Source organism: Carex rostrata, chromosome 7 (genome assembly GCF_964058835.1).
Source record: "Carex rostrata chromosome 7, lpCarRost1.2, whole genome shotgun sequence".
Taxonomy (NCBI): Eukaryota; Viridiplantae; Streptophyta; class Magnoliopsida; order Poales; family Cyperaceae; genus Carex; species Carex rostrata.
Window position 1 is genome coordinate 11263889 of NC_135924.1, and position 24866 is coordinate 11288754.

The 24866-nt window shown below is 35.8% G+C and overlaps 4 protein-coding genes across 4 annotated transcripts; 3 read left to right on the plus strand and 1 right to left on the minus strand.

The window, feature by feature from the left end:
• Positions 1-11851: 11851 nt before the first annotated feature.
• Positions 11852-14061, minus strand: LOC144556991 (uncharacterized). Its single transcript, XM_078305509.1, has one exon. The coding sequence runs from the start codon at positions 13747-13749 to the stop codon at positions 12769-12771; it is 981 nt and encodes a 326-aa protein (XP_078161635.1). The 5' UTR covers positions 13750-14061; the 3' UTR covers positions 11852-12768.
• A 542-nt stretch (positions 14062-14603) lies between these two features.
• Positions 14604-15891, plus strand: LOC144557142 (uncharacterized). Its single transcript, XM_078305670.1, has one exon. It carries the CDS (start codon positions 15067-15069, stop codon positions 15889-15891), a length of 825 nt encoding a protein of 274 aa, XP_078161796.1. The 5' UTR covers positions 14604-15066.
• Positions 15892-17028: 1137 nt separating this feature from the next.
• On the plus strand, positions 17029-18397 carry LOC144557231 (uncharacterized). The gene has a single exon (XM_078305776.1). It carries the CDS (start codon positions 17421-17423, stop codon positions 18264-18266), a length of 846 nt encoding a protein of 281 aa, XP_078161902.1. The 5' UTR covers positions 17029-17420; the 3' UTR covers positions 18267-18397.
• Positions 18398-22290: 3893 nt separating this feature from the next.
• On the plus strand, positions 22291-23476 carry LOC144556852 (uncharacterized). The gene has a single exon (XM_078305328.1). The coding sequence runs from the start codon at positions 22591-22593 to the stop codon at positions 23434-23436; it is 846 nt and encodes a 281-aa protein (XP_078161454.1). The 5' UTR covers positions 22291-22590; the 3' UTR covers positions 23437-23476.
• The last annotated feature ends 1390 nt before the right edge of the window (positions 23477-24866 follow it).

Consider the following 24866-nt stretch of genomic DNA (forward strand, 5'->3'; position numbering starts at 1 on the left):
TGCCTCTTTATCAAACTTTGTTAGGGTTTTACTCTCTTCTTCTTGATACTTGTAAGATTGCGTGTGAGAGAGTATTATTGTGAGTTCTAATATCTTGTACTTGTAAGACTCATTTGATTTAGTAGATTTGTGTCGTGTCCTTCCGTATTTTTTTTCAAAAGAATTTTCATGTAAAATATTATATCTTCTCTTATTTCTTGTGCTTGCTTATTTGTTGTCTTAGTTTCTTATGTGACTCTTTATTTCTCTATTTATTTGTGATTTGGTGTACGCACACAAGATGTTTGAAGAAATTACTCTTAATTAAAAGCATTTGTGTGGTACATCCTTGTCATTTACCTCTTTATCCCCAACAAAATGTAAACTATATTGTAATATTGATCGTTTGTATGATTTAGTATTGAACATGGAATTTGCCATTTTGCTCAATTACGATAAGATGGTTTCCACTTACTGATTTATAATACGAGTAAAATGATATTATCATTATTGAGTTGACAAGAGTTGTTGCAATAGCTAGTAGTCCCTTAATTAGTAGGGATATATTAAGGTAACATTAATTCCAACAAAACATGTGCATGCTGAACAACCTCTTACTAATGTTGGGGATAATTAACCGAATTTTCACTAATTTATTAATAATATTTTTTTTCAAATTAATTATTTTCTTTTTTCTTATTCTTTTAGCACAAAATAAAATTTAAAAAAAGAAAGAAGATCAGAATTTACGATCCGATTCGGCAGATTTTGACCGATTCACCCAATTCTAATTCCATGGTTAAGTGAGCAATCCCTAATTTTGCAAACCATAAAAACATCAACAAATTAACAGAACAAGAATGTTAATTAATTGCCATGGACAAGTTGATTGATAAAAAAAATTTAACTATGAGCAGTGATTGTTGGAACTTGAGTTCGGAAAACCCAAAATTCCCTCTTCAATAAATTTGCTTAAAATCTTCATTTGTGATATTTGAAAATTAGAGGGTTAAATTGAATATATATTTCTATATTGGTGAGTTATTTTTCGAGTGACCACTTGTTATTTTGTTAATAACTTTTACTGTTACATCTCCTCATGGCACCTTTATGGTACGTTTCTTGTTAGTATTGGTGTCCTAGACTCATATCATATCTATGATATGTTTAGTTTATTAGTGAATGATTTTATCATTTTTATATCTTGAGTATTCATATTAGTAGATTATTTGAGTTGATGACTTAAATTGTAGAACTTCACAATGAATAAATTTGTTTACTCTTAAATGTTCCTTATCTTGGCAATCAGCAAAGGTACACTAGTTGACCATATAAGATAAGTGTGGTGATTAGATGATGGCCATGTTCTATAGGTTATACGATAAGGAGTTATCGATCTAATCACACATGTGCATACATGGAGATGTATGGCACTGGATAGACCCAAGAATGAAATATCATATGGATTGTGTTCTGTGTCATTGATATTTCATTGTGTCTAGAATTCTTTGGTTGAGATATTTATTTTTCTTACATAAGGGATGTGTATTGTTGGTACTGTCCAACGCTCTCTTTAACCAGGAGTTATAAAGGTAGTTACTGCAGTGAATATAACTTATGCGGAAGAATGATACGTATCAAGAAACCATTGTCCCTTATATGTTAATATAAGTGATGATATCTCTGGGCCCCTTGATAAAGTTTATATTATGTACATGCAATGTGATTATATGATAATCATATCATAATTAAACTTCAGGAAATCAAGAAAGAATAATTGGTAAGGATGACACATTCATACCTTACGATTATTTGGATATCATGTGGCAAGGAATTGACACAACAACATTTTTAATGTTACAGGGATTGTGATTTTGCATTGTGCTTTTTCATCCACGTCATTTGGGTAATCAATATACCATGGCTAGTTGTATCATTGATTTATGAAATTAAAATGTTTAATTCTATTGCCATAATGATGGGATCCCATAGGGTCACACCATATGAAAGATTAAAAAAAAATATATTAATAAAGCATATGTGATATGTATATAATATGTGCTATGTTAATTATAAGAAGTTATAATTAATTTGTACAAATTATATGTTATTAATATATGAACAATTTTATGACATGGAGATGTTATAAAATAATCCTAGTAATATTTAAAGTATGTGTGACATATTTTAAATAGCTTTTGACACATGAGAGATGCATATAAATTAACATGAAATATTAATTTATATGTTGGCCTCTTTTAATGTATGGGATTGTGGACTTAATTAAATATTAATATGATTAATATGTTTAAGCCCAAAGCCCAAATATATGCTGGGGAGAATTGATTAGTAATGGCATGATTTAAGGAATATTTAAATATGTCATTAAATCTAATCAATCTCATTAAAGAGCAAATAAATTTCTGAACATATTTTTTAGGTAACTTTGAACTGGAATTTGAAAGGGCAAATACTAATCATTCTGGACGTATGACCTATGTAATATGTAGCCCTTGGAGTCTAGAATCCAATGGTGAAGATTTCAAGTCGTTTGGAGTTACCTAGAAAAAAATATAAGGATTTTAGTACTGAAAGGTCAGAAATTATGTGAAATATATCTTGGTCGAAATTTGCTCTTTTCTCCTCTCTTCCAATTTTTCTCATGTGTTGAGATCTAGAAATTCTCTAATAAGTTTTCAGAAATTAAGAAGAGGGTTAAACTAGGATTAAGGTTCTACTTGTTAATCTCTTACTAGCCTTAGAGATACAAGTATTTCTTTAATCTCTCGGTGGATACCTAAGGAGGCTCGTCATTTGAGGGGCTAAAGCACAACCACCATTGAAAGAGGAAGGGAATAAGAAGTTACTAAGCAAGACAACTCTTCTTGATTTGATTTGTAGATCAAATCCAAGGTATTATGTTATTCCATTCTTGATTAGGCTAATTAAAATTGTTTCTTGCACTTACAATAACTAGATCGCTTGTTTTGAGTCGAATAAAATTTTTGTTTTATTCCTTGTTATCTAAGCATCAAAACTTTCATATGGTACGTTTCTTTCTCATTTCATAATTATTATTAATTAATATTAAATCTCTTGATTGAATCTTTATAACTATATAGGTCTCCTTCTGTTTGATATAGGAGGATACTCATTCCTTTCTTCCCTCTTTCAATCTCAGATGATCTTTTGAATCAGAGAAATACATGAAAAGAAATAAAAACCTTTTCTTTTATTTACTCCCACAAAAAGTCTATTTGATCAATTATCCAATTTTATCAAATTCTGATATATGCTGGATATTGCGGAGTTATTGTCAGTTGCTTCCATGGCGTGCCTAAGGCTGTGCTCCACAAAAACGAGGGAAACTGTCATTAATGGAAAGGAAAGGGAAGAGAACCCAGCCATTTCACCTCGTCTCCACCCCGATTTGGAGGTGACGGATTTCATCAAAATTCCAAAGAGCTTTCCCCTCCGCACTGTAGCGTTCTTCTCCGCTTCCTTTCCATTTCACCGCTTCTGGAGCAGGGTGAACCCACGGGCCCAGTGAAATCTTCCCTCCGCCCGTGTTTCTCCCTTCCCTTCCCCTCCCCTCGGTTCCACTCGTCTGGAGCACACCCTAAGGAGCAACAACCTCGGATTATTTTGGTTGAGGTTCCATCTTACACGATGAGACGGAATACGCTTAAGGAAAGTGTTTTGCATGATCCGGATAACTTTATTTCAATTTGATTTATTTTAATTAATTTCTAACTATCCAAATATTCCGAAAGTTTATACCAACAGTGATCACTTTTAATTAAAGCTATAAGAGAATCGTACTAATAATGCATGTTATGATATTAACAAAGTTTGTACAAAGAAAATTCGTATATAAACTAGCTAGCTAGGTTAGGTATTTCTTTTTTTATATGGCCTTTGTTTGTAGGGCTAGATAGCCACCACAACTATCATGACGTGTACTGTATTATTATACTCAACCTAAACATTTTAATAACATAGTGGTTCAACGACAACCACTCGGAGGAAGTAAAATGCAATTTTGTTCGACATTAAATTTATAATGGCAACGATATAATAATAAAAAAAAAATACTTCTTCGTTTCAACTTTCAACAATTAATGGTACTCCTATTGGACCAATTAAGGGGTCCATTCATTATAAAAGTTTCTGCTCACCATCCACCTCCATGGAACACTGTAAATAGCCCACTACAGCATAAGGCGACTATTCTCATATAACAAACCTTCTCTACAACCCAAGTTGACACCAGCACACTCACATGCACTTACCAAACCCAAACCCAGGCACAATATGTTGTACTGAACAACAAGCACAGCATCTCCTTCAAGGCCTTGTATATCATACTGTTTGTTGTTCTTGCTTCCCTACTAAATATGCTAAGTGAAGCCAGGCATTGATAGATGTTAGCAACACTAACATGCAAAGGAGATGGCTGCTAGAGAAAAACCAGTACAGTTAGAAAAGGAGCACTGGAAGCAATTTTTCTTCTTTGTACGACCAACAAACCCAGGATAGGACATAGTCCTGGTGTAGGTCATCGATAACCGATCGAAGGATGAGTGCAACTGTATTGGCTTGCTTTAGTAGCCATCTCCTTTGCATGTTAGTCTTGCTAACATCTATCAATGGCCGGGCTACACTGAGCATATTTAGTTGGGAAGCAAGAATACTAAGCAGTATGATATACAAGGCCTTGAGTTCGATGCTGCGCGCTGCTTGTTGAGTACAACATATTGTGCCTGGGTTTAAGAAGTGTGAGTGTGCTGGTGTCAACTTGGGTTATAGAGAGGGTTAGTTTTATTAGGCAAGTCACCTCATGCTATATTGGGCTATTTAATCAGCCGAGTCGGACTGGAATCGGCTAACACCGAGCTGATTTTTGACCGAGTTATGTGACAGCCGATTTTTCAGCGAAAAATCAGGATTCCAAGAAGGAGATAATTGCTTTTAAAAATTGTGCCCGAGGAGTTACACGGCCAAGTGATTTTTTGCACAAAAGCTTCATCGAGAAAGTTTATTCCCTCAAATTAGTAGTTGAGATGGACACAATTGAATTAGTCTTCATCAATTTTTGTGAAAGAAGAAGTAGAAATCTGGTGGAAACATTCTAATTTTGATATATTTATCCTTTTTGGTGTTTGGAAAGGAAGAGTCGAACGGAGAAGTCGTCTGGCGGGAAGTGATGTGGGGAAAAAATATTGCTCCATTAAATTATTTAATGGACTTGGTGCATGAACCTTGTAGGTTGTAGCTTTTAAATATTAATAAACTAATTGGTTCATCAAAAGCCGAGAATAGTGTTTGTTAATTGTATTTATTGCAAAGGTAATAATATATTCCGACGTGGCGGATCAGGTTAATATTTTGCATGCAACATCAACTGCTACAATGCTATATCCATAAAGTATTAGAATTTCAAAATTTCAGCATATTCTATGACACAGAAAATTGGAAATTGAGAGCACAAAAATATAATTTTATAATGCTATTTTATTGCTTTCGTAAAACTCTATAATTTGATTCAACAACTTAAATTCGAACCCCTCAAAAGCTCCTTTTGGTAAATTTGACAATTTTTTATTTTTTTTCAAATTTTCTTACTTTACTTTTAGTACAAAACAATCTTCTAACAAAAAAACAATTCGAATTTCTGATCTGATTCAATTGATTCGGCCAATTCATTCAATTCTAATTTTACAGTCACTTAACCAATTCCGATTCTAATACCTTTTCTGCTGATATGTCAACAACACGTTCTCTCACTCTTACAATTTTATACTCAAATCTGATTCAATTGATTCGAACTAGTATCTTTTTTTTGAGAAAGAACGAGGGTCAGACCCTCATTTCATTAATATGGTAAACTGGTAGACGAGAACAGTGTTTCCCAGAGAGAAAAATAAAAAATAAATAAATAAAGGGAAAAATACCAGTAAATAAACTAAGTCCTATGAAGTCCTGAAAATAAAAGAAACTAAGCTTCTCACGAAGTCTGAACGCTGTCTGAGTTGAAACAGGAAAAAAAGAGATGAGGAGATGAAATGGACTTCACCAACTGGTACACAATACCAGTACCAACCAAAAACCAGAAAACATCTCTACCAGCTGATAACTTCCCTGCTTCCGGTTCTATTGTCTCCCTGCTATCATGTACTGCCATTGCACCCCTATCTACTGCAACAGCTCCTGTACTGTGCTTTCTTTGTCTCTAAAAATTCCGATTTTTCCTTCTATGGTTCAAATGGCATCTTCTCTAAGATCACATCAGCATGTAGTCATGTAGAGAAGCAGATGGCGCAACTCGTTTGAGGGTTGAGAGGAATGACCAAGTGCAAGCATCTCTCTCTTTCTTCTGAGGCAAAAAAGTTGGAGATGGCTGGGATCATAGTGGAAGCATTTTGTGCCATTGCTTTTGCTTCAATGGCAGTTTTCATGGGAGCCGGGGCTTTATCAGCACCTGCTTGATATTCAAGCATCTCTCTCTTTTTTGAAGAAAAGGTCTTCTGATGTGGAGAAAGATATTCAAGCTCTTGAGAAATTGGAAGGTCTGGAAGAAAGAATCAGGAATATTGAATTCGTTAGTGAGCGTATGTACAAAGTACTGGTAAATTCAAGAATTTCACTACTTGATATCAGTACTTTTTCTTTGTAAAAAAATTGAAAAAAAAAAAATAATTGTATACAGATGAGCAACAATTTTGGCGAATTTTGTTAAGATGTACATACTTTTACAACATACATCAATGAAAACTATATAGCTGAACTTGAATACACAAATTGATGGATTTCATGCTGAAGTTCTAGTTTGCCATCAAGTTCCGCACTAATAATTTTTCTCGTGAGTCGTGAAACTAAGAAATTCACTCTATAACAAAGCATGGGTCACTTTTAACAATTTATAATTTTATACTGACCACAGCTTACACAGATAATTTTATACTGACCACAGCTTACACAAATCATGGGTCACTTTTGACTCGACTTAAATAGATAATATTATTGGGTATATTTTTTTCATATCTCGATGTTATATAAAAGGACTCAAAATACTATACAATTTTACGCTCTTAAAAATAAAATAAAATTAACAAATCAGATTAATTACTTAATATTAATGTAAGAAAAAAAAAGTTACAACTTTTGATACTAGACTACTCTTGAATAATTATCTATACTTCTATACTGGAATTTTTTTATAAACCATAATTAAAAAAAAAAAAATTTATGAAACCAACATGATTATTTTTTTTTTTGACAAAAACCATAAGAACTGAATTGCCATTTTGGTCAGAATTTTTATTTTTTTAGGAACCGAAATGACAATTCTGTCCGAGGTATTTTCACAATTTTTCAACATATTTTTTTCTCGAAATTTGTGAAAACAGCTGGGACCGAAATGACATCTCGGTTGTTATATTATAGTTTTTGTAAAAAACAAAGCAATTAAATTTGTTTGATAAAATATATTTTTATATTTATGGTTTCTAAAAAAGATTCTCTATACTGTTTAACTTTGTAAATTAATCAGGAAGTACTGCAAGTGCTGACGTGGTTCATTGTAAAGTAAAATAAAATTGTCTTAAATTGAATTACCGAAGTTAACCTAACATCTACGGTAGTTATTAATTTTGGAGAAACCAACGGCTGCAGATTTGTCAATCACGTCTTACCTGGAAATAGTACACAATCAAGGGGTGTCCGATGACCACAGTGACAAATTAATTATATATAAGAAATGATCCGTTTGATTCATTCAAAGATACTTGCACACAGCTTCGAGATTCGTCATGATCAAGTTTATACGAATATTAACGCAAATCGGACAGTTACAAATGTATATCGGATCGATATATCCGATCCGTTTCCATCCGTACCCAGGAGGCTCTTCGATTTCGAACTCCTTTCTCGCGGCGATTTTTATTAATATCCCTAAAACAAATCAAAATTTTAAAAATGCCCCTGCTCCCAATTTTTTTTTAAAAATGCCCTGACCGCCTGGGCTTCGGGCGGCCCAAAAAAGCCTCTGAGGCGCCGGCCCAAATGGCGGCCCACAACACCAGTGAGGCGCCCCCCCATCTGGCGCCCCATAAGCCAAGTGAGGCGCCCCCCCATCTGGCGCCCCACTGCCCAACTATAACCCCACCATCTGAGCCGCCCCTCCTCTCTCTCCCCCATTGTTTGTGCCGAAAAAAAGAGGAAAAAAAGAGAAAAAAAGAGAAGAAAGAAGAAGAAAGAAGCCGTTCCGAGCCGACCCCTCTCTGCCTCGCGCCTCGATTCGCTTCTGTCTCGATCGAACAAGTGAGTTTTCTTTTTTTCGATTTGATTAGGGTTTAGGGTTTCGGTTAAATGTGATTAAATGTGATTAAATGATGTAATGTGATTCGGTTTTGTTTGATTCGATGTTTAGGGTGAAATGTTAGTAATTAGTTGAATTGATTGAATTGGTCGAATTGGTTCGATTGGATGCTTGAATTAGATGATTGAATTGCTTGATTGCTTGAATTAGATGGTTGAATTGCTTGATTGCTTGAATTAGATGGTTGAATTGCTTGATTGCTTGAATTGGATGCTTGAATTGCTTGAATTGGTGCAATTGCTCGAATTTAGGATTATGATTTATGGTAAAATTGCTTGAATGACATATGGTTGAATTTAGGGTTTGTAGTTGTGAATTGTGATTTTTTTTTTAAATTTAGGGTTTATAGTTAAATTTAGGGTTTATGGTTGTCAATTGTGAATTACTTACAAATTTAGGGTTTACACTTCAATTTAGGGTTTATGATTTAAAAATATGCATATTTATTTTTTGAAAATTATTTTTGTGATAGTTTATAAAAAACATGTATATATGAATATAAAAGATTTGAAGTAAAACTAATTATTTTCAAGTATATCAATATTTGTTTAAAAATGATATATATATTTTTTTATTGTAAGTAAATTGCATCTATATCTCATTTTTTTTTATTGTAAGTAAATTGCATGCATTTGTTTACCAAAAAAAAATGCATGTACATGCAAAATTAATTTTGTAAACAAATTGCATATACACCCAAAAAATAAACCCAGAATTGTATATGCATTTTTTTTTGTAAAGTTTATTTATTTTCAACAAAATTAATTTTTGTAAAAAAAAAATGCGTATGCATGCAATTTACTTACATGCAAAGTGTAAATTAATTGTATATACATGCAAATGCATATGCATGCAACAAAATTAATTGTATATTTTTGAACATCATATAAATGCAATTTATTTACATACAATTATTTTTGGATTATATACATGCAATTCTTATTAAAAAAGTAAACCCAGAATTGTATATGCTTCTTATTAAAAATTTTTTATATAAATTGTATGTTTTGATTAATATTTTTTGGCAAATGTAGTATGCCTAGAGTTAGACGGTGGGGAGTACGAGCTGAGCCTGCAGAGGGTGCAGATCCTGTGGATCCGAGTGGAGCTGGCACGTCCTCGGTGGATCCGACTGGAGAGGGCCCGTCGTCGTATGATGATACGACTGGCAGGGGTTTTGAGGATCCGACTGGAGCGGATCCGTCGTCTCAGGCCGATTTTCCAGATGGTGTGCATGATCCTGACACATTTAGTCATCTTCTATGGACCCATCATGTTAAGCACCGCGTCTCATTGGCATCTCTTGAGGTACGTGAATTTTATACTTTAAAAAATGACATTCTGTTGAGTTATTAAAAAAAATGCACGATTTGAGTCTGACAAATTGATAATAAATACAGGACGATGTCATGCTTACGGTGAGGCACCGCAGGTCTGAGATTCCGTACGTCCCCCACGGGCGGTCCACTAGGGATGCCTATTTATTCGTTTTTTTCTCTCTCTCTTCTCACTCCAACATCAGTCTACCTTCCACCTCAAAGGCAGAAAGAAGGGAGAAAGCGCTCAAGGCGATTTCGGACGATTTCGGGCGATTTTCTGGGCGACTACAGCTACAGGTAATTTAAATATTTTTTAAATTATTCTTTAAATATTTTTGGTAATTATTTTTTAAATATTTCTTTTAATTATTTTTAAAATATTTATTTCAATTATTTTTTATATATTTTCTAATTATTTTCTAATTAGCCGTTGATTACTGTACAGTTAGTATTTAATTACGCACATAATTAGCCTTCCTAATCAATTGCTGTCACTTCAAACCCTAGTTATAATGGCACCCAAAGTTGGAAAAAATAGAGGAAGAACTGAAACCGAACGCGAAGCAAAAAGAGCACTCATTAATAATTTTTGGACGGCTGAAGCCTACGCGATGAGGAATTTGGAAAGATTGTTTTCACCCAAAAATAAAGAAGCATTTATGAGCACTCTTGATCCATCAATTAGAAAAATGCTAATGGAAGGCTGGGTGGACAGGGTCCCTCCACCTGGATGGGGACAGTGCTGCTTATGTGAGCTGAACGGAGATATGGTGGATATGTTCTTCTGTTATAAATGTGGCAAAACTGTTCATCCCAATTGCATGGACCCGCATGCAGATCTGCTGAACGACGCTCATCTCACTACGTGGGAGTGTCCTGCGTGCGTCCGTCGGGCTGAGGAAAAAAAGGGAGCAAGCTCCTCGTCTCGTAAGGCTTAGACCCCAATTGTATGTTGTTGTAGTATTTTATGTTTTAACTGTAACGGTTTGTATAATTGATATTTGAACTGGTTGTTGCTGTGGACTCGACGGTACTGTATTATTTAGTAATGTATTTGAATTTTAAATTCCTGGATTTATTATGAATTTTAATCCGTTTTTCTTCACAAAATTCTTCAAATCAAAATTATCAGATCTATATAAAACAAAAAAAACAAAAAAACCATGGGGCGCCAGATGGGGGGGCGCCTCACTGGTGTTGTGGGCCGCCATTTGGGCCGGCGCCTCACAGGCTTTTTTGGGCCGCCCGAAGCCCAGGCGATCAGGGCATTTTAAAAAAAAAATTGGGAGCAGGGACATTTTTAAAATTTTGATTTGTTTTAGGGATATTAATAAAAATCGCCGTCTTTCTCGTCTCGTTTTTGAATTCGTATCCTCTGCAATTAACTCAAGAAGAAATATTTTGAGTTACTGCATCTTGACCGTTTACTCAGCATTAAAAGTCGTGGAACTTAAATCCGCACTAATATTAAAGAACCTTTTATGTTTAAGGGGGTCGGATGGGCTCCGTTTACAATCGGACGGTCAATATCTATTAACTCAAAAGAAGCTCTTTTGAGTTAATGCAGACGATGCGGACTCCTCGTTTTTCCAGTCTGATCCCTTCTTTTCCAAAACCCTCCCGATTTGTCTCTCACAGACCAGTTAAACCTTTGTCTTCTCGCTCTCTCTCTCTCTCTCTCTCTCTCTCTCTCTCATTCCGCCTGTCTCTCTCTCGCCTGAAACTTCAGCTAGCATATTTCTCCACAATCCCGTTCAATTTTTCTGGTTTGGGAAATAATCTTTCTTTACCACCTTCTCGTTCTCCCCCACGCCCCTTGATCATCTCTGCTCCAATTTCTTCGCTTCTGAGAATCGAAGATCTTCTACTGGGCCCTTCGGACCGAGGTAAAGATGAAGCTAAATTTTTGAATTATTTTACCGGATGGCTGCTGCATTGGAAGAAATTGCAAAAGTGGGTTTTCTGAACTGTTGAATTGGTTAATTTCTCAAAAAAAATTCCTCATCTGTTTAATTTGCTGTGATTTAATTGTGTTCGATTAGCTGGGGAGATCTTCCCTTTGTTTGTTATTGGCTTATTATGCACGAGTAATTAATTTCACAGTCATATTTACTGTCATATTAATCCGTTTATTGGCCTATGTACAGATTTAAGAGATTGATGTATTATCTTACTGGTACAATGGACTGAGTCGATGCTTTGCGGTCACTGAATTTATTTCAGATAAAGTGTCAGACAACCATATCTGGATTCATCCATCTTCGAGCACTACTTATAAAACATTATTAGTAATTATTTGATCTTTAATTAAGGGAGAAAATCTAATCAGGTTAGAATTTTAAAAGCTGACCCGGTTATAGACAAGAAGTGGTATTTCATACAAGTGGACTGTTCCAAAGTGTGTTGTTATACCCAATTTTGTCAATTGAGCCTTATTTATTTGTAAGCCAAGAATAAAGAGAATGTGTAGGAAAATTTTCTTTATGCCCCACATCCAACAAATTTGCTCCCTGGTACCAGTTAGAAGTTAGAACTGAGTAAAGCACCAACTCTTTTATTTCCCAACAGTTGAAAATCAACAAACCAGTCAGAATTATTGTAAACTGAATAAGCAAGCAGTTCCCACATCAAGCTGTGTACATAAGTATATCATTCAAAAACTAAATTAACTCTTTTGTTTCCTTTTCATTTCCTTTCCTTTTTCTTTCTTTTTACAATTTAAATAGAGAATCTGTAAACTCTGTGCAATATCTTTGTATACTTGAGGTTTGAGTCTATATCATATTAGTTGTATTAACGTATCACCTAGAAGTATCAGACAATTGGCAGTTTCTTCATTGTCTTTGGAGATTGGAATGAAATTGAAATTGTAAAATCTCTGGCTAATACTTTTTTTTATTTTGCCAATGGTATTGTACTTGTATTTTATTGGTTATAATTTTCATGATGCAAAGTACCAACCAAGAAAAAGTCAAACAGGTAAGAAATATAGGAATATGAGTAAAATCTATGCTCATTGAAGTAGTCAAAATTTTCTATACAACATCTATATTCTATACAATTCTTTTTTTCCTTTTAACCTTTAACTTTTTATAAAGATGTACTGATATTAAGGAGTGAAACCCTTAAGCTTATAAGTTTCCTAAACACGCGTTCACTACAGCTCTCTACATGTCTGATACTCACATCCAATTCTTCTAATTTCTTGGTAGAAACCATATTGTTAGACAAGGAGTTGAGAGCTAATGTTCTAAACAACCACATCGTGTTAGATGTCTTTGTTAATGAAGCTGAGGCTGACAGTGCCGCAACTCCTGAAAGTACATCCATAGAAGCAACTGCAGTGGCACTAATTGCTTCCACCAATATCCCGGTAATTTCAGCCTCCAAAGCATTAGAAGTGAGACGAAGAGGCTGACACTTGGAGACATTCTTCAAGCATGAGGCCAGATGAGAGATCTTCTTTTCCGAATGCCGTTGCGATCTAAGTGCTGAGCTGAGGCTGATTTTATCTGCTCGCCTGATTGCAGATTGTACCTCGCACCGATGCGGCTTTAGGGTGACTAGGGTTGAAACAAAAGAGCCATAAATGTCAGCTAGGAGAAGGAAGTTGTCTAGAAGGCTGTCGGTTGAAGCGGCACATCGCAGGACCTCTTGTGTCTGGCAGAGATGCAAGAATTCTTCTAGGGCAGTTAGGAGTGTTTCAATCTGGGCTAGACCAGCCTCGATCCAGACTGAAGAGGCATCTGGGTTGGCGGACCATGATCGGATGTCTCGAATTTGTTCTTCGAGGTGGGAGATGATCGGGTGGGAGCGGCAAGGGAGACTCACTGATCTTTTGTGGTATGAAGCTGCATGACCACTTTTGTCACTACGACTCGGGCTGAGAGTGAGAGAGATTGACCGACCGAATCCAGGCAGCATTTTTCGCTCTGTGATTTTAGTGATTTTGTCTCTTTTTAGTTTGCCTTGGCTTTTCTTTTGGTGATTCTTGAGTTTTTTTTGGACCTGATATGACTTGGAGAGTAGAGGAGGGATGGTATATAAAGAGGACAGCGTTAGGTCGTGCATTTCAACTAATGCAGTTGAATATGAAGTGTACACGAGGGGATGGTTAATGCGATAGGAGACTTGATCCGAGAATCAAGCTAGCTGTTCTAGTATGGTAAAGATGATCTGGAATCAAATCTAAATAATTTGTATTTAGTGTAAGCTATGGAGAACCACCACGTATTCCATCTTGCATGTTCACCATCTGTGTTAATCATGAAACAATAATGTCTCTGTTTGTTATGAGGTGGGCTTGTAGTTGCATGGAGAAAATAAACTAGTGTACACCTTGTTTATTTGTATTTTTTAGTTTCCTATAGACTTGAGATTTGAGTCTTGTGCATGTGCTTTTTTTCTATTAACGTGTAGATTCGAAATCTCTTCCACAGCTATGCACTTGTGCATTGCTAGTTGAGACAAAAGTTGTAATTATTTTATGGGAATCCACCCGTTTGTCTTTACGCAAATGCAGATGTTTAATAATTTAACTAGTTGTATATTACGAAATGCTTCAACAATTATTAGAGATGTTGCAACGATCAATTAGCAAGCATTCCCGCTAGAATTATGCATAATTGCGGTCAATTGCTATTGGCTAATAGCCGCATAGGTTAATTAACTACATAGTTCAACCTTTAATTTTGATAGTAGGCAATCAAAGGATGACTCGAAACAAAAGGAACCCACAATTAAAATTGTATTGAGTTTGCCATAATTAAGATTCCTTTTAATCCAACTTTCTTTAAGTTTCAAGTGACTACAAAAATCTAATATGCACATAATATCAAAAAGGCACAAAAGAAAAAAAAGAAAGAAAGAACAAATAGGCATGTCTTGTTAATAAAATAGAGCACGGAAAGCAGGCATTTGGAATCTATTGATCATAAAATTTATTTTGCTCTCATCTAATTTAGTCATGTCTTGCCACACTGTAATGTTGGGTATGGGCGAACAAGTTTACTATTTTAATTTTATGCCTTCTCCATGCCCACTAAACAAAGTGACATTATTATGCATTATAAGTAGGAAAGAGAAGGTCAGAAGTATGTTATTGGTTTTGTAGCATATACCAAACGTGATAATAATGATCCAATGACACATTGTGTTTGCCATCTTCCCCACAGCTTGATTCCCGGATCGAGTACCTACTCGATTCACCATCCCCTCGTGCACACCTCATATTCAACTCCATTATTTCAATGCAACAACCTAACATACTCTGCCATTATATACTCTCCCCTTTCTATCCAACCTTCATCTCATTCCAGATCCAAAATCTCAAAAGCAAAAAACAACCAGAACTAGGAAAAATAAAAATAAAACCTTAAAAAGAGAAAAATGGCACCTGGCTTCGTCCGTTCTATCTCGCTTCCTCTTAGCCCAAGTCATAAGAAAGCATCATACCATGTGCGCTCAGTAAGCCTCCCTTGTCGGTCCCACCCACTCATCTCTAACCTTGAGGAACAAATCCAAGCCGTCCGATCTTGGACGGCAAACCCAGACAGGTCATTGTCATGGATTGAGGCTGGCTTAGCAAAAATCGAAATGCTTCACATTGCATTGGAGGATTTTCTCCAACTCACACAAACCCAAGAGACCCTCCGCCAAGCTACCTCATTGGATCAACTCCTTGATGACATACTCCAATTAGTTGATACTTATGACTCATTTGTATTAACCATTGTAAACCTAAAACAATGCAACTCAGAGGCACAATCTTCAGTACGTCGTCAAGATGGAGTTCAGATGTCATCTTCTCTGAGATCACAACGGAAAATTGAGAAGGAGATGTCCCAACTCACATCAGCCTTGAGAGGACTGACCAAGTGCAGGAATTTAGCACCTGCTTCTGATGCAAAAGAGTTGGAGATAGCCGGGATCATGATGGAAGCAATTAGAACTACTGCTTTTGCTTCAATAGCGCTTTTTACAGAAACACGGGCATTGTCGACAAAGGCTACTACTGCCTTGAAACCGTTCAGAAAATTGATGGTGAACTCAAATGCAACAAAAAGGGCTACCAAGGAGGAAATTAATGCCATGGGGGAATTAGAAGAGTTTGAAAAATGTATTAGCAATGTAGAGTGTTGTACTGAGCGTGTATTTAGGAGTCTGATATGTATCAGAGTTTCTCTCCTTAATATCACTGCTCCCTCATTGTAAAAATTATATGAAAATGTACATAAATGACAAAAACAATTTTGGCCAGTTGCGTGTTATTAATTTCTTTCAAATTTACAGATTGATTAAATAAACAAAAAGTGTAGTCAAAGATGTAATACATAAGTTGGGGTTGACTTCCAAGATTCAATAACTTACCATATTACTTGTTTAAATCTCATACATCTGAATCCTTATTTCTTACATCCAGAAATCGTTGATAAGCTTGACAAATCGTAGTTTTTACTCTTATGGTCTTTATCATTTATGCTTGTAAACCTACTTCAAAAAAAAGTTATGCTTGTAAAGCATGTCCTTGCTAATGAACCAGAGCTCATTTGAAGAAGAATTACAGAAAACTTGGTGCTAGTTTATGACACCCATTATGAGCTGTTAAACAAACAACTGCAATCTACTAAAAGATGTGTATCTATGCATCCTTACAAAAGAAAATTATTGGTAGCTAGGTTTACCATTAGTTCTAAAGAAGGAAAAATATAGTATGGTTGTTCAATGCAAGTTGTCTTCAAAGAATATTGCACAGTCAATGTTCTCCATTAAAGACAGCAAGGTACTGCAACAGCTTTTTTTCAAGTCAACAACCGTATGATCAGATCATTTCTTGTGCAAAAGAGCTGCACTTGGAAGAAGAGTCATCCTTAGAAAAATAACAAGATCCAGAGTTACAGACACTATTTAAATCTTTTACACTTATTTAGTCAGTTGTTTGCTCTTCTTAGAGTTTACAATGAACAATTGTTCTCCCAGATTTTGATCTAACAGAGCGACATATAACATAATTTTTATGATCTTTCTAATATTAACATAATATCTTAATTAAAGGTTCCAAAAATCACCAAAAATTGGTGACTATTGTCGAATATTGATCTCAATATGGAAATAAAATAAGTTTATTTTAATAAAACAGGTGAATTGCATATTTGGCCTCGAGCTCCAGACCTGTGCTAAAAAGACATGTTAGTACCCAAGGAAAAGAACAAAAACAAAGTTGGTTCCAGCGACAACAACAAACACAGTGGAAAAGGAGACATTTGGAATCTACTGATAATTATTTTGAAGAAAATCAGGCCTAAGTTCAGTCTTGCCAAACTATTCTGTTGGGTTTGGATTAATTAACAGAAAAGCCAACATTCAATTTTATTTCCTTTGCATTGTCCACCTTGAAAATGAAGCGACTACTGTGCATTATCAAGAATAAGACAGGTAAGAGTACGTGGTGGCTCTCTGTAGCTTATTCATACTATTAAATTTTGAAGTTCGTATTAAATGTCTCATTTTGTTTGCCATATCGCACACATATCTTGATTCTCTGATCATGTCCCCTACCTGACTCACTACCTCAACATGTGCAACTCATAATAAACTCAATAATTTTATAAGCACAGCCTAACTCTCTTCTCCTTAAATACCTTCTTCAACCTCATCAGTTTCAAACTCATCTTAGATTCAAAAGCTCAAAGCAACACAATTCCACAACACAAAGCTTGAAGGGAAAAACAAAAGAGTGAAAAATGGCACCTGGTTTTATTCGTTTAACCTCACTTCCTGTTACCACAGGTCAGAAGAAAGCATCATATCATGTCCGCTCAGCGAGTCTTCCATGCCGGTCCCACCCCCTAATCTCTAACCTTGAGGAACAGATCCGTGCTACCCGATCATGGGCTGCAAACCCAGAGGGGTCATTAGCTTGGATCGAGGCCGGTCTAGCACATATCGAACTGCTTCAACTAGCCTTGGAAGATTTCCTCCAGCTGTCACAAACCCAAGAGACCCTTCGCCAAGCCGCCTCAGTAGATCAATTCCTTGACGACATACTCCAGCTGGTAGATGCCTATGGCTCCTTTGTATCAACCATCCTTACTCTAAAAGAATGTCACTCAAATGTCCAATCAGCATTTCGCAGACGGGATGAGGTTGGAATAGCATCCTCTCTCAGAATGAAAAGAAAAGCAGAGAAGGAGATTGCTCAACTTGCCTCTGTTTTTAGATCCATCAGTAAGTGCCGGTATCTAGCACTTTCTACTGATGCCAAAGAGATTGAGATAGCTGGGATCACAACAGAAGCAATTTCTGTAGCTGCTCTCGCTTCCATGGCACTTTTCACTGGTGTAGCGACACTATCGGCAGCTGCTTCCTCGAAGAAGAATCCTGGCACCATGAGATCATTAACAAAACTTGCCTTAAGCACTCCTTTGATGAAAAGGGCTACAATAAAGGAAGAAGATATTGATCTTTTTCAAAGATTTGAAGAGTTAGATGAATGTATTATGAATGCAGAGTGCTTTAGTGAGCGTGTATTTAGGAGCTTGATGAATTCCAGAGTGTCACTCCTAAATATTATGAGTCCTTGTTTGTAAATAAAACTTTATATAGAAGAGAAACAATTTTGGCCTAAATTTTGAATTTAGATGTGTAAATTTTATTGTTTATCAGTTAGTTTAGATTTGATCAAAAACTAACAAAAGCTACTGTTTACCAACATCAATTGGTTTCTTCACAGTGCACATATAGAGCCTCAATCACTATTTCAAACGAATTGAATAAACTTATATATATATATATATATATATATAGAGTTAGGTTGGGTTGCTATGGATAGCATAGTGGCCTCCCGTGCTACGGCTCAATATTCAAGTTTTCAAAATCCAAACGGTCGATCCGAACCGTTCATCTTATTCTCCATATTAATATCTACTTGGAGACCAAATTTTATAATTTTCTGAATTTTTTTACTATTTATTAAGCCACTTTGAAAATCGCTAATCCAACGGTTTTACTGTTTTGTGCAGCACCGTTGGATCAACAATTTTGTAAAATACTTAATAAATAGTAAAAAAATTCAGAAAAATGTAAAATTTAGTCTCCAAGCAGATATTAATATGGAGAATAAGATGAACGGTTCGGATCGACCGTTTGGATTTTGAAAACTCGAATATTGAGCCGTAGCATAGATTAGAATATATCATATAAGAAAAAAAAGATTGATAATTATTTTGAGACCTATCAGTAATTGACTTCTAACAATCCAAAAATTATACATTAGCAAGGAGGATAGAAAAATAAGGGTAATTATTTCATGATCCATCACTCCAATGCACATCGGAAGATTCCCGACAAGACAACTGGACTGTATATATTAACAAAAGTTCTCGGTATGCATGATTAGAAAATAATTGATCTGTCTTTTGGAAATAAAATGTTAATCTTGCATGTGACTTTCCTTTAAACTATCTTTAGGACAGCAACAACTGTTGTGTAACATGTCAAAGATGATCCAATCCTTTTACTGATATAAACTAATATTAGAAAGAAAAATATTGTCCACAGAAGATAGGAAAGAGACATCTGAAATCACTTGAAGAAACCAAAGAGACATAAAACCTTTTCATCGCTTGAACCAATCAATGCTGGTGCCCATAGAAGATAGGAAAGAGACATCTCAAATAACTGATTTGATAGAAAAATAGACTCGGATCTCTAGTCTATCCAATTACTTCATTAAAATATTGGTTTATTGTCAAGATTAGAATATATCATATAAGAAGGCCATACATGCAGGGTTCTTGTGCTTTGTATTTACTGACACATTATCATATGCCCTGTCTCTGACATACCAGGATTGGTGGATCAGGCTCCCTTTGCCCTCCCCCATGCACAACTTCATATTTAATAAATTTAATATTACATCTAGAAAAAAGGAAAAACAACAAAGATAGAATATTGAGAGGCAAACAACCCTATCTGAAAGTGAAGATGGCACCGGGATTAAGCAATGATGGACCGTGCTCCAGTATGCCCGCCCCCTTCTCCACTCCACAGCTCTGCCACGTCCCCACCGGCCTCGCCCCAGCCCCTCGCTCCCAGCCCCCGCCCCTGCCCCTTGTTTCAAATTTTTCAAAAGCCCAGAGAGAGAGGGACAGAGAAAGGGAGGGACCTAAAGGATTGGAGAGGAAAATAATTATGTAAAAGTTTTTAATTTAGTCCTACTGGTAAGTAATTATTATCAAATGTTATTCTTTACAGTTTACACATCATACCTCTGTTCCAATTTTTTTTTTATAAACAGATCCATCCGTGTAAAACAGTACATGTCTAGGCATGTCTGTGCTAGCCATCCTTAGATGTGCTGTGTTGTGTTGGAATGAGCACAACATATGCAAGATCATGGCACAGACACATCCAAACATGGGACGCCTAATGCCCGTGCCGTGGTCTGTCATGTGTGTTGGCACGTGTGTCTGGCACGTGCTTTTACTATACCCTAGTTATGCTCATGATAAACACCTTACGTTAAACTTCCTTTTAATCCAACTTTCTCTAATTTCATTTGACTTCAAAAATCTAATAGGTACAAAATTTCAAAAAGGCACACGAGAACTACTAGCACCAAAAGAAAAAAATAAAAAAAATAAAAAAAGAAAGAGAGAGAAAAAGATAGGCACGTCTTGTTAAAAAATTAAGCACGGAGAGCAGACATTTGAGATCTATTGTTTAATCTGATCTAATTAAGCCCAGTCTTGACACACTGTAATGTTGGGTTTGGGCGAACAAGTGTACTTCCCCATGCCCACTAAACAAAGTGACATTATTATGCATTATAAGTAGGAAGAAAAGGTCAGAAGTATATAATTGGTTTCTGTAGCTTATATAAAATGGGATAATAAAGATCTAATCTAATGACATCGTGCTTGCCATCTACCCCACAGCTTTATTCCCGGATCGAGTACCTACTCAATTTACCATCCCCTCGTGCACACCTCAAATTCAACTCCATTATTTCAATGGGACAACCTAACATAACGCTGCCATTATATGTACTCCTCTGCCTTTCTAACCTTCATCTCATCACAGATTCAAAACCTCAAAAGCATAAACAATCAGAACTTGAGAAGAGAAAAAGAAAACCAAAAAGAAAAAGAAAAAAATGGGACCAGTCTTTGGCCGTTCTATCTCACTTCCCCTTAGCCCAAGTCATAAGAAAGAATCATACCATGTGCACTCAGTAATCCTTCCTTGTCGGGCCCACCCCCTCATCTTTAACCTTGAGGAACAAATCCAAGCCGTCCGATCTTGGTTGGCAAATCCAGACAGGTCATTGTCTTGGATTGAGGCTGGCTTAGTGCAAATCGAAATGCTTCACATTGCATTGTATTACATAAATGACAAAATAAAAAATTTGTCAATTTTGTGTTATTTAGTTTCTTTCAAATTTACAGACTTCTTGGATTAACAAAAAAGTGGTAGTCAAAGATGTAATACAAAAGTTGGGGCTGGCTCTCAAGCTTCAATAAGTTACCATAGTACTTGTTTAGATCTCATACTTCTTGAATCCTCATTTCTTTAAAATGCTAAGAAACTTCTTATTTCTCACATCCATTAATCATTGATAAATTTGACAAATCAAGTTTCTACTCTTAGGTCTTATTATTTGTGCTTGTAAACGAACTTAAAAAAAAATTATCCTTGTAAAGAATGTCCTTACTAATGAACCAAAGCTCATTGGATGAAGAATGACAGCAAACTTAGTAGTGCTATTTATGACACTCATTGTGAGCTGTTCAAACAAACAACTGGAATCTACTAATAACAGTTGTGGATTTATGCATCCTCATAAAAGAAAATTATTGTTAGGCTTACCATTAGTTCTTGAGCAGGAAAAATATATATAGTAGGGTTGTTCAATGTGCAAGTTGTCTTCAAAGAATATTGCACAGTCAATGTTCTCCAATGAAGACAGCTAGGCATTGCAACAGATTTTTTTCAAGTCAGCAACCATATGCTTAGATCTATTTACTTGTGCAAAAGAGCTGCACTTGGAAGAAAAGACCCATCCTGAGTTAAATGCCAAGATTTAGACAGTATTTAAATCTTTGTGTGTCCATCTTATACACCTATGTAGTCAATAATTTGCTCTTATTGGAGTTTATGATGAGGAGTACCAATTGTTACTTTTTTCCCAGTTTTATGATCAAACAATGCAACATGATTTTTGTGATCTACATAAAACAAATGTCTCTCTTAAAGTTCAGCACTCCACCAAAATTTGCTGAAAATTATTCAATATAGGTCTCAATATTGAAATAAAATAAGATTGTTTTTCTTTTTTCTTTTTTTCTTTTTTCTATTAAGGTGAACGGCATATTTGGCCCTGAGCTTCAGACGGGTGCTAAAAAACATATGTTATTAGTGCTCAGTAAAAGAAAAAAAAAATTGGTTCCATCGAAAACACCAAACGCAGTGGAAAAGGAGATATTTGGAATCTACTAATCAATTTTTTTTTAAATAATCTGATCTAAGTTTAGCCTTGCCAAACTTTGGGTTGGATTTAATTAACAAAGAAGACTACTTTTAATTATATTGTCTTTTATTGTCCATCTCAACTGAAAAGTTTGAGAAAATTGCCAAATTGCATATTAAAGTTTGTATGTAATGCTAGGTTTTTTTTGCCATATCACACACATATCTTTATTCTAGGATCCGGTCCCCTACCTGACTCACCACCTCAACATGTTCAACTCATAATAAACTCAATAATTTGATAAGCACAGCGTAAACTCTCTTTTCCATAAATACCTGCTTCACCCTAATCAGTTTCCATCTCATCTCAGGTTCAAAAGCTCAAAACAACACCATTTCATTACACAAAGCTTGAAGATAAGCAAAATAACAAAAGAGTGAAAAATGGCACCTGGATTCATTCGGTTAACCTCACTTCCTCTTAGCACAGGTCACAAGAAAGCATCATACCATGTCCGCTCGGCGAGTCTTCCATGCCGGTCCCACCCCCTTATCTCTAACCTTGAGGAACAGATCCGTGCCACCCGATCATGGGCTGCAAACCCAGAGGGGTCATCAGCTTGGATCGAGGCCGGTCTATCACATATCGAGCAGCTTCAACTGGCCTTGGAAGATTTCCTCCAGCTGTCACAAACCCAAGAGACACTTCGCCAAGCCACCTCAGTGGATCAATTCCTTGACGACTTGCTCCAGCTGGTAGATGCCTATGGCTCCTTTGTATCAACCATCCTTACTCTGAAAGAATGTCACTCAAATGTCCAATCAGCATTTCGCAGACGGGATGAGGCTGGAATAGCATCCTCTCTCAGAATGCAAAGAAAAGCTGAGAAGGAGATTGCCCAACTTGCCTCTGTTTTAAGATCCATCAGTAAGTGTCGGCGTCTTGCACTTTCTTCTGATGTGAAAGAGATTGAGATAGCTGGGATCATAACGGAAGCAATTTCTGCAACTGCTCTCTCTTCCATGGCACTTTTCACTGGTGTAGCAACACTATCGGCAGCTGCTTCCTCGAAGAAGAGTCCTAGCACCATGAGATCATTAACAAAACTGGCCATAAACACTTCTTTGATGAAAAGGGCTACAATAAGAGAAGAAGATATTGATCTTTTTGAGAGATTTGAAGAGTTAGATGAATGTATTATGAATGCAGAGTGCTTTAGTGAGCGTGTATTTAGGAGCTTGATGAATTCGAGAGTATCACTCTTAAATATCATGACTTCTTGTTTGTAAATAAATCTATATATAGAAGAGAAACAAATTTTGGCCTAAATTTTGAATCTAGATGTGTAAATTTTACTGTTTTATCAATTAGTTTTAGATTTGATCAGGAACTAACAAAGGCTATGGTTGATCAACATCAATTGTTTTCATCACAGCTCGCATATAGAGCCTCAATCAATAATTCAAACGAATTCAATAAACTTATATTTATACAAAATTTTGGATCTTCGTTTTAGCTAGGAGGTCTACTACTTAGCTCCTCCTTGACAGAAAAAAAAATGATAATTATTTTGTGACCTACCAGTGATTCACTTCTAACCATCCAAAAATTGCACAACAGGTGAAAAAATAAGGGTAATTATTGCATGATCACATCAACGTGCATCAGAAGATTCTCGACAAGACAACTGGACTATATTAACAATATTTCTTTCTCTACGCATGATTTGAAAATAATTTGTCTGTCTTCTTGAAATATAATGATAATTGTGCATGTGCTTTCCTTTAAACTATCTTATTTTAACCCCAAGCATTTGAATCCAGAACAGAATACAGATTGTTTAACCCCCTGTTTTTTTTTGTCAAATAGAGTATCACCCAGCCACCACCTCCTTATGGACAATTGGTATCATAAGATATATCTCCTCTCAATAGTAATGATGAATTCTTCCCACCCCAGTTGCATGAAACCCTTTCACCACTTGAACCAATCAATATTTTCTTTTTTTCTTTTTTGGCAAAAAACCCACAGGTTTTCCATTTATATATCAGCATTAAGCTTACAAAAAGTACAGATGAACCAATCAATGTTGATGTCCGTAGAAGATAGGACTAACATCTCAGATTTAATAGAAAATAGACTCAGAACTCAAGTCTATCCAATTATTTTATTAAAATGTTGGGTTTGGGAAAGCAAGGCTACTTATATTAATTCAATGCCTTCTCCATGCCGATGTCATAGCACAGAGTTACAATTGATTTATAATGTTTTTTGGTTTATTGTGCAAGATTAGAAGATCATGTGAAAAGGCCATACATGCAAGGTTCTTGTGCTTTGTATTTATTGACACATCATCATATGCCCTGTCTCTAACATATTATGATTGGTGAAATCAGGTTCCCTTTGCCCTCCCTCGTGCACAACTTCATAATAAATTATTATATCTCAAAAAAAAAGGAAAAAAAAAAAGGTAGAATGTCAAGATGCAAGCAACCCTATCTGAAAATGAAGATGGTACCAGGATTAAGCAGTGTAGCATGCATATTATGAAGCACTAGGGGCCTAAGCAGTCAGAATCCTCATTAAGAAGTCTAAATCATGATCATTGCCTTCACGAGTGTTACTGCTTACAAAAACTGACTGGAACTGGGCACCAGAGAAGAACACTTGCTGTCCAGAGTGTTATAGTAGTTAGATGAGAGTTCTACTGTTGCACATC